At 34.4% G+C, this 12,974-nt stretch overlaps 1 protein-coding gene across 1 annotated transcript in view; it reads left to right on the forward strand.

Moving 5' to 3' along the window:
- The window catches only part of ALG14 (ALG14 UDP-N-acetylglucosaminyltransferase subunit), a 95,774-nt gene that overhangs the window by 38,655 nt on the left and 44,145 nt on the right, over positions 1-12,974 (forward strand). The window contains exon 3 of the mRNA XM_081307460.1: positions 3,076-3,207. Coding sequence (XP_081163586.1) covers positions 3,076-3,207 — 132 coding nt within the window. The remainder of the gene's footprint in view (positions 1-3,075; positions 3,208-12,974) is intronic.

Raw genomic sequence — 12,974 nt, forward strand, 5'->3', positions numbered from 1 at the left:
GTTTCCATTCTTCTGAGAATGAATTGAAACTTCCCAAACCTACTTTCATCACTTTTTCAGGCTGCCTATGGGGGAATGAGATGTAGACTCTTTGATGTCCAGGTCTAGGGAAGCTGTCTTCAGCCCCAGACACACTTGCCTTACCAAGCCTGGGTGTGCTCTTCCTTGAAGCCAAGATGAAATCAGAGGAACCAGACTCAAACTGATCACCTTTCAGTTCCCATGGGACACTGTTCACATATAATCCAGAAATATTGTTCATTACTTCTTTATGAAATTTTAAAATTATACAGCTTTTTTTAAAAATTAAAGGAACATGATAAATACTTTTGGTTTTTTGAAGGAAATATTACAGATATTGAGCTTAGGCCACAAAAAGTTAGATGGAAGTAACATAAAATACTTACAATAAGATCCTACTGGTTTATTTTTTTTCTTATAGGGATTATTTTTATTATAATAATTATAATAACAGGGCATCTTATTGGATTCAAATGTATTTTGTAATCTAGGTCTGAAATCCTAAAAACATTGAAGACTAGAGAAGATTTCTTTGAATTTTTCACAAGCTTATTTAATAGCAAAAACTATTTGATCTGGTTTGAAGCTTATGGTCTACCTTACTCAGTATAGCTGTTCATATTTTACTGCAGAAATATTATTATTTGATTATTTCTGCAAACTCCAGAGGAGGACATTATATGTGATGTATATACCATGTTACCTGTCCACACTCTTCTGACCCAAAAGGTTTCTGAAAAGGACTTTTGGCTCTGAAGAATTACTCAGCCTGCCAATTAATAGTCCCCACACATTAAGTAAACACAAACCTCAAACAAGTCTGCCTCTACTTTCTTACTGCTGCCTATATCATCCATAGTTTGAAGACTATCAGAATTAGCTTTTAGTTCAGTTTTGAACACCTTAAGCCTTTGGAAAGAAGAAACAACATTGATTGATAATGATTGGTAAGTAAATAAAAATATTAAGTTAAAAAATTGAGCCCAGATTCCCCATTCTCTATTGATACACTACAGAAAGAGGAGAACATATCTTTTGTCATCATACAAAGAAATAGATTTGTTACATGTGCAGTCCATTTTCACTTAGTGGCTGAATATTTAAGAACTACACTCATTCCCTCATTCCCTCTTTGAGCATGTCAGAATCCTCCAATTTCACACATTTTTTCTGATTGGGAAAAAAAAAAAAAAAAACACTTAAGACTACTAGTTTTCCTTATGTATTTTCCACTACTTTAGAGAAAGGCTTTTTTGTTTCTTTCTCAAGGAACATCTTGTTCCTCAAGACCAAAGGGGGAGGGAGTATTATTAAATATTTGGTTCTTTACTCTCTGACTTAACTGTGTGGAAGCCAGGCTCTAAGAAAGTCCTCATTGATTTCTCCCTTTCCAGTATCACACCCTTTGTAGGTTCCTTTTCATATAGAATAGGTTTGGCCTGGGTAACTATTCGGATTTTGCAGAAGTGACAAAGTATGACATAAAATTGGGTCATAAAAGACATTGTGGTTTCTGCCTGGCCCTCTCTTGGAACATATACTTTTTGGAAGTTTGCACTTGTGTAATGAGAACACTTGAATAGCACTATTAGAAGATCCATGTGACAAGGAACTAAGGCCACCAGTCAACCACTAGCACTAAATTGCCAGACAACAACCAAGCCATTTTGGAAGTGGATTCTCCAGCCCCAGTCAAGCACTCAAATGTTTGTAATCCCAGAGAACAACTTGATTTCAAGTTCATGAGATATTCCAAGCCCAAGTTACTCAGCCAAACCATTCCTGGATTCCTAAACCACAGAAAGAGGGGGGTGGGTTGTTGTTTTAAGTTGCAAAGTTTTGGGACAATATGTTAGTCAATAATAACCAAACACCTGGAACTTTGATACAAGGAAAATGTGTTGATTTCTCTATGAAAATAATAATACATTCTTATGAATTTCAAATATATATATATATATATATATATATATATATATATATGATCCAGCAAATGAAAATATCCTGTAATATCATCTTCTTCATAATTTATGGCACATAGTTCCAGATTTTCTTCATGCAGATACTAATATATATGTGTATGCCTGTGTATATTATGTGTACATTATGTGTACATTATGTGTACATTATGTGATAATGTCCACATAAGTACATGTAGATCTATATCATTTATTAATATATTTTCATATTTTATTGTACTGACTTCTCCATTCCCTATTGGAGAATATTTGGTCTGTTTTAAATTTCCACAAATATAAATAATGAGATAGTGAATGGACATATGTGGGCTCTATTTCTGGAAGCAGAAATGCTGGATCAAAAATAAACAGATTTAGGGGCTGGGATTGTGGCTCAATGATAGAGCGCTTGCCTAGCACGTGAGAGGCACTAGTTCGATCCTCATCACCACGTAAATAAATAAATAAAATAAAGATATTGTACCCATCTACAACTAAAAAAAAAATTTAAAAAAAGAAAAGTAAACACATTTAAAATTCTGAGAAGTTCTTCCAGAATGACCTCCCAAAAGTCGTACCAATATATTTGATCAGGGAATGTAAATGTCTGTTTCCCTACACCCTCATTGATACTGAGTATCCACAATCGTTGTCGAATGACAAATTGTTTTCCTTTTGTACTTGGTGCCAATTTTTCATATATTTCTTATACATTTGTATTTCTTCTGTTTGAAATTATCTGTCAATCTTTTTTGTACATCTTGATATAACGCTTTCTTATATATCAATTTATAAGACCTCTTTGTATATCAGCATGTTAAACTCTTGGCCCATAATATATAATGTATAGAAAATCTCTCCATATTTACTGTTGAACCTGACACATATTTTTTTTCAATTACATTTAATAACTTTTCTGTCAAAACCCAGTTAGGTGAGTGCTAGATAAAGCACAAAATAGGCTTTGTAACTCTAATTTAGAAGTGATTAGAATGGAAATAAATAAGAAAATATTTCCTATTTCTGCAAATGTTGCTTATGTTTCTCTTTGGTATCAGTAACTCAATTGGTTTTGATTTCTACTGTTTTATTCTAGTATCCCCAATACTACATTCACCAAATTCCAAGAAGCCGGGAGGTTCAGCAGTCCTGGTTCTCCACAGTGTTCACCACCTTGCACTCCATGTGGGTCTCCTTTCCTCTGATTCTCCAAGTAAAGCCAGACTTGGTAAGCAAAACCATCACTAAGGAGAGGGAAGGTGTCTCTCCTATGGATCTTTCATTTAGATTTATTATTAAACAGCTAACATTTATCAGTGTGCCAGGTAGTATACTGGACTTTTTACTAATATGTGCTAAAAATCATCACTTAAATGTACTTTGCTGAAAGAGGTAATAATTTTTTTTACCTTCCTTTTCTCCCTATGACTTCAACTCAAAAGTTGCCCTTTTGTCCTTCTTGTCTCTTGTCATAAACACTAATACAGCAAGCAGTATCTTTAACCAGTTTATGTGCCAGTTCATCTGTGGTTCCTAACCGGCTTCATGTGCTGGTCAGCAATAGTCTTTTTGTTTTTAACAAGACTCTATAGCCAGATATGGATTTAGTGGGCAGAATGTCATACATGTTCAGGTGTTCATAAGAAAGCAGTACAGAAAATCAGCAAAAAATTGATTAGTATTCACTGTATTCAACCTTCCTTTCCTTACCTCTGAAAGTCTTAAGTTCTCTTGTGGTTTTTAAGATGAAGTTCTATTATTAAATTACAAATGTACTTCAGTAGACAATGTATATCAGTGTATTTATTATCACAGTTCTTAAATAATGCCCTCAATTCTGTTGAAGGCAGAATCCATTAACTGGCAAAGCCTGAAAGGAAACTCTTACTTACTTCCCAGATATATGAGTTCTGGCAAGGTGTGTATTATTCTCATGAATAGTTGAACAGAAATGCATTTAGCTACAATGATTTTGAAAGATAACTATTGGTTTTGTCATTGCCTTTCATCAGTTAGATTACTGCAGGATCCCTCTTTTGGATAAGAATTTTAAAAATCTGAGTTTTCTACATGTGATTGTTTTTAAAATATATTATTTACATACAGTAAAATGCACAGCTTGACTATATCCCTAGCAAAATATAGAACATTTCCATCCCCTAAAATGTTTTTTCTTGCCCCTTCCTAGTCAGTCCCTGTCCTCAAGCAACCATTGTTCTGATCTCTATCACCATAGAATAATTTTACATATATTTCCTTTTAAATTTTTGTCAGGTTTATCTCATAGTCTGCAACCGCATTTTTAACATGTGAAATTCAGATGTTCCCCTTAAAGATTACTACTGTTCCAAAAGGATTAGTTAATTTATTTCTAAAACTCAAGAGACATATATAGGGATAACAATGGTATTTACATTAAAACTGACAATTGCTATCATATACTATTACTAATACTTACATCACTAGAGAAGCATGGCCATTTTCATGGGCAATAGCTAGCTTGAGTGCAGTGACATTGATAGAAATGGTGACAAGATGATGTCTCTGGTGAATGCAAAGGAGCTCTATCTATCTTAAATTTTTGGTATACTCGTAGTGGAACATTTTGTGGGGCATGAAACGTTTGCCTCCAGGACCACTTTGACTTTCCCTGTCCTGGGGATTGAACTCAGGGCCTTACACATGCTAGGCAAGGGCTCTGCCACTGATCTTCATCCCCAGCCCTCACTTTGGCTTTCATTTTATTTTAGTCATTTTAGGAGGCTGAGGCAGGAGGATCCCAAGTTCAAAGCCAGTCTCAGCAAAAGCAAGGCACTAAGAAACTCAGTGAGACTCTGTCTCTAAATGAAATACAAAATAGGGCTGGGTGTGTGGCTCAGTGATTGAGTGCTCCTGAGTTCAATCCCTGAGTCATTTCATTTTATTTTGGATCTTATTCTTCACCTTAAAATGAAGAAATTGGACTAGATATTCTCTAAATTTTCTTCTAACTTCATCTAAATTTTTATGAGCGCCATAAATTTGCTTGTAAAAAGTAGAAGAAAATATTATGTTTCTGAGAAATTGGAGAAGGGGGGTAAATGTTAAGTATTTATTTTCATTTTGAAGTAACTTAATTAAAAACATTATATCAAATCTGAACATTATCCAGTCAACTCTTTTCATTTGGATGGCTTCACCAGATGAGTTCTCACTTAATGAAATCCCTTTTCTAGAGAAGAAAGTTAATGATTAAGAGGTCTCTTTTTACTACACTGAAAGAACTATAGCATGTAGATCTCTCCTATGTTCATCTGTAATGGACTGAATATACATGTCTCCACCAAATGCATATGTTGAAACCCTAACCCTCGAGATGACAATATTAGAAGGTGAGGCCTTTGGAAGAGCACTTCACTCAGGAATGAGGTTAACCTCTTATAAAGGAGACCCCAGAAAGTATCCTTACACCTTCCACCATGTAAGGCCACAGTGAGAAGAAGGCTGTCAGTGAGGAAGTCGGCCCTCACGAGGAAATGAACCACTTTGCTTTGATCCTGGGCCTTCAAGACTCTGGAAGTATGAGAAATGAATATTTGTTCTTGTTTTTTTTGGTGGGGGTGGGAACCAGGGATTGAACTCAGGAGCACTCAATCACTGAGCCACACACCCAGCCCTATTTTGTATTTCATTTAGAGACAGAGTCTCACTGAGTTTCTTAGTGCCTTGCTTTTGCTGAGACTGGCTTTGAACTTGGGATCCTCCTGCCTCAGCCTCCTGAGCCGCTGGGATTACAGGTGTGCGCCACCATGCCTGGCTCAAATATGACAAGCACCCAACTTGTCATATTTTATTATAGCAGCCAAGATAATAATCCTTGGCCTTTTTTAATAATTTGTATCACAAAGCACCATTCCTTCTTTATTTCTTTAAAAAGGTGAAAGAAAACCCTACTCTTAGAAAGGATAGCAGCATGATGGTCTACATTATTGAAGTTGTTTGATCAACTTCTTTTTCACTGTGTGCACCTGAGTTATAAGTCTGCTGATTCAAACAACTCTGTCCCCTACTTTGTCATCCATATAATATAAATAAATATAATTTCCTTATTGTTCCAGAGGTAATGCTGAATGATAAATACTTTAATTCTTTTGAAATTAAAACTTCATCTGTTATATAACAGCTAACATTTATTAAGTAACTAAAATGTGCTAGACCTGATACCAAACAATTTGTAGGGATGCTGTATGGGATAGGTGGGTAGTACTGCTATTTGCATTTAATGGATAAAGGAACTGACACTGTAAAACATTAAATTACTTGCTCAGAGTTGGAACCAATACATAACAGATCTGGAAACAGAGCCCAAGTCTTTCTGATTACTAAGCCTAAGACCTTAACTGGTAAACTGTATGTCACTATTTCTGGCTCACACCTTGGAAGATGATTTTGTTCATTTAAAACAAAAAAATGAATCAGTTAATAAATTACCTTATCAGTACTTTAAGCACACTCCCTGTATATAATAGGTAGTAAAACCGAAAATATGTTCTAGCAAATATTTCACAGGTAAGTATCTGCTTTCAAAGTAGATGTAACAGAGACTGACCTACTTGAATAATAATAATAGTACAGATTTTAAAATTAAATGTCATGTGTTTTTGTCAAAATATACATATATATTTTACAATTCAAAATGGCTATGAAACAAAGTGATATTAAAGAATTACTAAAGAAGTATTGCAGAATTCTATAAATGAAATTATGTAAGAAAATTAATTGAATTCAAGTTTTCCAGTTTCTTATTAAAGAAAGTCATATGTAAAAATCATATGCTGTTTTTCTCTCTTAATTTACTTTTTGTATGAGATGGTAATGTAAAAATCTTATGTTATTTTTGAGGAAGAAGCATGTAAATTTGTTTATTGAGTGTATAAATCATGCTTGTTTTGTCCAAGCTAATTATGTAGAACCTGTCCTAGAGAAAAATTATAAACCCTGTTTTGAAGACCTGAATCTAATCCTTGACAATTAGAATAGATGGTTTCTTCTCTTATAAAGTCATTAAATACATTTTGTGTGATTCTAATATTTCTTACATCGTATTTTTCAAGAAGTTTTATTTTTATAGGACTTTGATAGGCATCAGTCAATAAAAGTTACAGATTCCTAGGACTGTGCTTCAAGTTAAAGCGAGTAGTGGACCGTAAGTAGATCAGTGGTTGCTAGAGTCTGGTTAGTGGTTGCTAGAGTCTGGTTGCTAGAGTCTGCTAGCAACCAGATCAGTAGATCAGTGGTTGCTAGAGTCTGGTTGCTAGAGTCTGCTAGAGGGGAGAAATTTACTTCTGAAAGACTTAAGGAATTTTTTGAAAGAGGAACTATTGTGTTGTTTATGGAAGTGGTTATTTGATGGTAAGTGGTTATCAAAATTCAAATCTGTATAATAAAAGATAAATTTTTACTGAATTTTATAATTAATTTATAATTAATTTTATAATTAATAGATATTAATTATAAAATAAAGTGGATTAAATGTGTATCATTGCCAAAAGCATCAACATTTTTCCTCCGGTAGCTTTGTATACAGCACTTAGTTATCTTTTAGTGAAAGTAACTTGATGAGTCACTCCTCACTTCTTACTTGACACTTAACCACTCCAGTGTTTATAGGCCTAGAGAGGTGGAACAGTACTTGAATTGAGTTAATAACATTCATCTAAAGTTTCTCACATAAAATTCAACATCCTTTTATTAAAAATATGGTTCAGAGAGCATTAATGACTGCCTAAAATCTTGTTTTTTGTTAAATGAACTGAGATACCTGGTTATTTCCACCACTGTTTTTGTTTGTTCCTGGAAGCAATAGACTAACATCAGATTTTGAATGCTCTCTTATATTATATATTTGTAGATAAATTTGTAATTGAATTTATTATCCTCAAAGGAGTAGTATTACACGTATTTATCAAAAGCCATCTATGCTCTACTTCTTCACTTGGATGTTTAATAAGCATCTGAAACTTGGCCCATAATAGTAGGTATTTCCTTCCTTTCCCCAGTTTGGTGAATCTGCTTATATCAGGAGTCCTCTTTAATTCTATATCTGTCATATTCTACTAATTACATTCAATAGAAAGTCCTGACAACCATGTCTTTGAAATTTAACCCCAGTCTGTCCTGCCTACTTCTGTCAGTTTTCACTGCCACTGTCATCTGACCTTTGACCTCCAATTGCAGAGTGTTTCTAATTTATCTACCTATGGAAGGAGGCTCATTGCCCCTGATTTGCTTTAAGTGTGTCCTCCAAATTTCTTATGTTGGAAACTTAAATCCCCAAAGTCATATGCTAATGGTATTTGAGAGGTAGGACCTTTGCGAGGTAATTGGTTCATGATGGATTTGTCCTTAGGTGAATGCTTATACTGTGGTAGATTCTCTCTGGGGAACTGGGTAAGGCCTCCTGCTAGAAATGATATTTAAATTTAAACAAATTGGGCAAAGGTCAATTAGTTAGAGAATAGAAAATGGTTATTTTAAGAAAAGTGAAGGGCTGGAAATGTCACCGAGTAGTAGAGCACTTGCCTAGCATGCAAAAGGACCTAAATTCAGTCCCCATGGTTACCAGATAAAATAAACAAACAAAACAGTAAGAAGAGTAAAAGACTAATAAATCCTTTGAGCAAGAGAGTCACAAAATGCACACAAAGTTCACATCTTTAGACCTTATGTTTATTAAGTGGCATTTTACATATGATATTTTATTATTAGAAACCAAGGGTATGTAAGGCCTCAAAGCAGTAGTAAGATAGTCATTTTTACAAGGCTAAATATTAGAGTTACTTTTAAAATGGTATAATGTGCAGGTTTTTTTCTTTATAATCCCTGTAGACTTGTTTTCATTAAAATCCAAAAAAAAGTTTAAGAAAATCAATGACCACTTACACATTTTGCTGATCATCATTTAATTCATGTGGATAAATCCATCCAAAGCTCCTAGAAAAATAGTGTTTACTGAATTTTTTTTCTGTTTGTGAGGTACTATTCTCAGTACTTCACATATGTTAATTCATTTGATTCTCCTAACAGTCCTCTGACATAGTGCTGTCTTTACCTCCATTTTATCCATGAGGAACTCAAAGTTCAGAGAGATCTAAGCAGTCCAGCTCACCTATCTAGTCAGTGTAGCAGAACTCCAACTTTAACTCAGTTCTGCAATTCAGTTAGATAATTCAATTATCTAACTTGCTCAGTTAAAAAGTTTATGGTTTTCAGGCTGGAGATGTGGCTCAAGTGGTAGCGCACTTGCCTGGCATGTGTGCGACCCGGTTCGATCCTCAGCACCACATACAAACAAAGATGTTGTGTCCGCTGAAAACTAAAAAATAAATATTAAAAAATTCTCTCTCTCTCTCTCTCTCTCTCTCTCTCTTTAAAAAAGAGAGTTTATGGGGTTTTTTTCTTTAAAATATCTGTAATGCTGCAGTCATTGAAAGGAATAAATAAAATACAGCTCATGTTCTCAAGAAGTTTGCACCTAACTTCAGGAAAAGTGGAGTAAAAGTGAGCATGGTGGCATGTACCTGTAATCCCAGCCACTTGGGAGGCTGAGACAGGAGGATCTCAAAAGTTGAGGCCAGCCTTAGCAACTTAGAAAGACCCTGTATCAAAATAAAATGAAAAGGGTTGAACTGCATGTAATAGAAGGAAAAGTAGGCCCAAATCTTCACCATGACAGTTTAGGAACTGACTTCCTTAAGAGCCCTAAAGCGCAAGAAGTAAAATCCAGAAATCAATAAATGGAATGGAATAAAACTAAAAAACTTCTTCACAGCAAAGGAAACAATCAAGAATGTGAGAAGAGAGCCTACAGAATGGGAGAAGATCTTTGCCCACTGCACTTCAAATAGAGCATTCATCTCCAGGATATATAAAGAACTCAAAAAACTGAACACCAAAAAAACCCAAACAACCCAATCAGATAAATGGGCAAAGAAACTGAACAGACACTTCACAGAAGAAATAGGATTGATCAACAAATATATGAAAAAAAAATTTCAACATCTCTAGCAATTAGAGAAATGAAAATTAAAACTACATTGAGATTTCAATTCACTCTAGTCAGAATGGCAATTATCAAGAATACAAGCAACAATAAATGTTGGTGAGGATGTGGGAAAAAAGGTACATTCATACATTGCTGGTAGGATTGCAAATTGTTGCAACCACTATGTAAAGCAGTATGGAAATTCCTCAGAACATTTGGAATGGAACCACCATTTGACCCAGTTATCTCACTCCTTGGTTTATACCCAAAGGACTTAAAATCAGCATACTATAGTGACACAGCCACATCAATATTTGTAGCAGCTCAATTCACAATAGCTAAGCTATGGAACCAAACTAGATGCCCTTCAACAGATGAGTGGATAAAGAAAATGTGGCATATATACACAGTGGACTATTACTCAGCCATAAAGAAGAATGAAATTATGGCATTTACCAGTAAATGGACGGAACTGGAGGCTATTATGCTAAGTGAAATAAGCCAATCCCAAAAAACCAAAGGTTAAATGTTCTCTCTGATATGCAGATGCTAATTCACAATAAAGTGTGGGGGGGCAGTAGGAAAGAATAGAAGTATTTTGGATTAGACAAAAGGGAATGAAGGGAAGGGAGGAGGAATGGAAATAGTAAAGATAATAGAATGGGACTGGAGTTGTGGCTCAGGGGTAGAGCGCTTGTCTGGCACGTGCAAGGTGCTGGATTTGATCCTCAGTACCACATAAAAATAAATAAAAATAAAGGCATTGTGTCCAATTACAACTAAAAAAAATATTTTAAAGAAAAGATAGTAGAGTGATTCAGACATTACTATCCTATGTGCATATATGAATACACAACCAATGTAATTTTACATCATGTACAACCAGAAGAATGAGAAGTTATATCCATATATTTATAATGTCAAAATACATTCTACTATCAAGAATAACTAATTAAAACAAATTTTAAAATCTATTAAAAAATGAAAGGACTGGAGACATAACTCAGTTGTAGAGCACCCCAGCACTACAAAAAAAAAATTATACATATGTGTGTCTGTGTTGGTATGTATATACATACATATACACACACACACACATATATATATATATAGATAATGAAAGTACACTAAAGAAACAACAGGTAAGAGTAATTTGGCTGAAAAAAAGAGGAACTATTTAAATTTAAAAAAATAGTCTTTCCATCTCTGCTGCCTACATTGGAGTACTTTTAACTTGTTGGTGTATCTGAGATTGTCTTCAAAGACATGGCACACATTCCTTTTTTTTTTAAGCATTTTTAAAATTTGAAATATAGGACTCAAGAACTTGTAAAAATAGTAAATAAGTCCCATGTACCCACCACCCAGTGTCCCCTAATGATGACTTTTTATTTAATGGCAGTATAATATTGAAACCAGAAAATCAATATTAGTAAAATTAACTAAACTGTAGAACTTATTTACATTTTTATTTCATTTTCACTACTTCTAAATGCATTCTTATGTATGTGCACTTACTAAATCTAGGAGCTTTTTAAATAAATTTCTTGGGATTTTCTATATAAACAATCTTGTCTCTATAAATAGTGATTTCCCTTTTCAACTGGTATACCATTTGTTTCCTCTTTTTTTTTTTTCAATAACTGTACTAGCTAGGACCTCTAACATTATGTTGAATAAGAGTGATGATAGCATATTTCTATGCCTTGTTTCCAACTTGAGGGAAAAAGCATTTATTCTTTAGCCAGTAAGTATAATGTTAGCTGTAAGTTCGCTATACATGTTCTTTAATAAGCTAAGGAGGTTTCCCTTCTGTGTTAGTGAGGGTTCTCCAGAGAAACAGGACCTATAGGCTATAGGTATCTACATATCTATCACTAACCCTATTGAGGTCCAAGAAGGAGAGAGTTTTAAAAAATTGCCTCACACAATTGTGGATGCTAAGAAGTCCTAAGATCTGCAGTAAGTGAGAGGGAGACTCAGGAGAGCCAGTGCTATAAGTTCTAGTCTAAAAGCTGATAGGAGACCCATGAAGAGCTAGTTTTTCATTTCATGTGTAAAGGCAGACAGGGACTGATATCTCAGCTCTCAGCTCAACTAGTAAGGCAGAAGAATCTCTTCTGATATTTTGTCCTAGGAAGGTCTTGAATAGATTGGGTGAGGCCCACCCACATTGGGAGGGTAATCTGTTTAACTCACTCTAAATGTTAATCTCATCCAGAGATATCATCATAGACATATTCAGAATAGTTTTTGACCAAATGCTTTGGCACCCCATTACTTAGTCAAGTTGACACATAAAATTAACTCTATTCCTAATTGACTGAGATGTTTTTAATCATGAAAAAGAGTGTTGAATTTTGTCAGATGCTTTGGCATCAATTAATGCAGTGGTGATATTTTCATCTTTAGCATGTTGATATGATAAATTACACTAATAAATATTGAAATAGCTTTGCATTCCTGGAATAAATCTCACAGTCATGGTATCTAATTCTTTTTATACATTGACTAATTTGATTTGCTAGTAATTTATCGAGGATTTTTATGACAGTATTCTTGGGGAATACTGGTCTTTATCTTTCTTTAGAGACTAGTTAGATTTTTTATCTTACACTGGGTGAATTCTGGTAGTTTGTAGTGAGGAATTGTTCCATTTCTTTTAACTTGTTGAATTTATGTGTATAGAGTTATTGATCTTTTTAAAGAATCAGTTTTTTCAGTCTTTTTTTTTTTTCCTTATTCCACGGAATCAAAAACAGGGCCTGGCATGTGTTAGGCAAGTATCCTACCACTGAGCTATATTTCCAGCCCCAAGAATCACCTTTTGTTCCATTGATTTCTCTCTCCTATTATTTTCATTATTTTTTTTCTTTCTTTCTCCTCCCCTCCCATCACTTCCCTCTACCTAATCTAAGGTAACACTATTCTTCCCTAGTGCCCTCCCCCACCTTATTGTGAATTAGCATCCT

The sequence above is a fragment of the Spermophilus citellus genome (genome assembly GCF_964194105.1).
Source record: "Spermophilus citellus genome assembly, chromosome: 9".
Taxonomy (NCBI): Eukaryota; Metazoa; Chordata; class Mammalia; order Rodentia; family Sciuridae; genus Spermophilus; species Spermophilus citellus.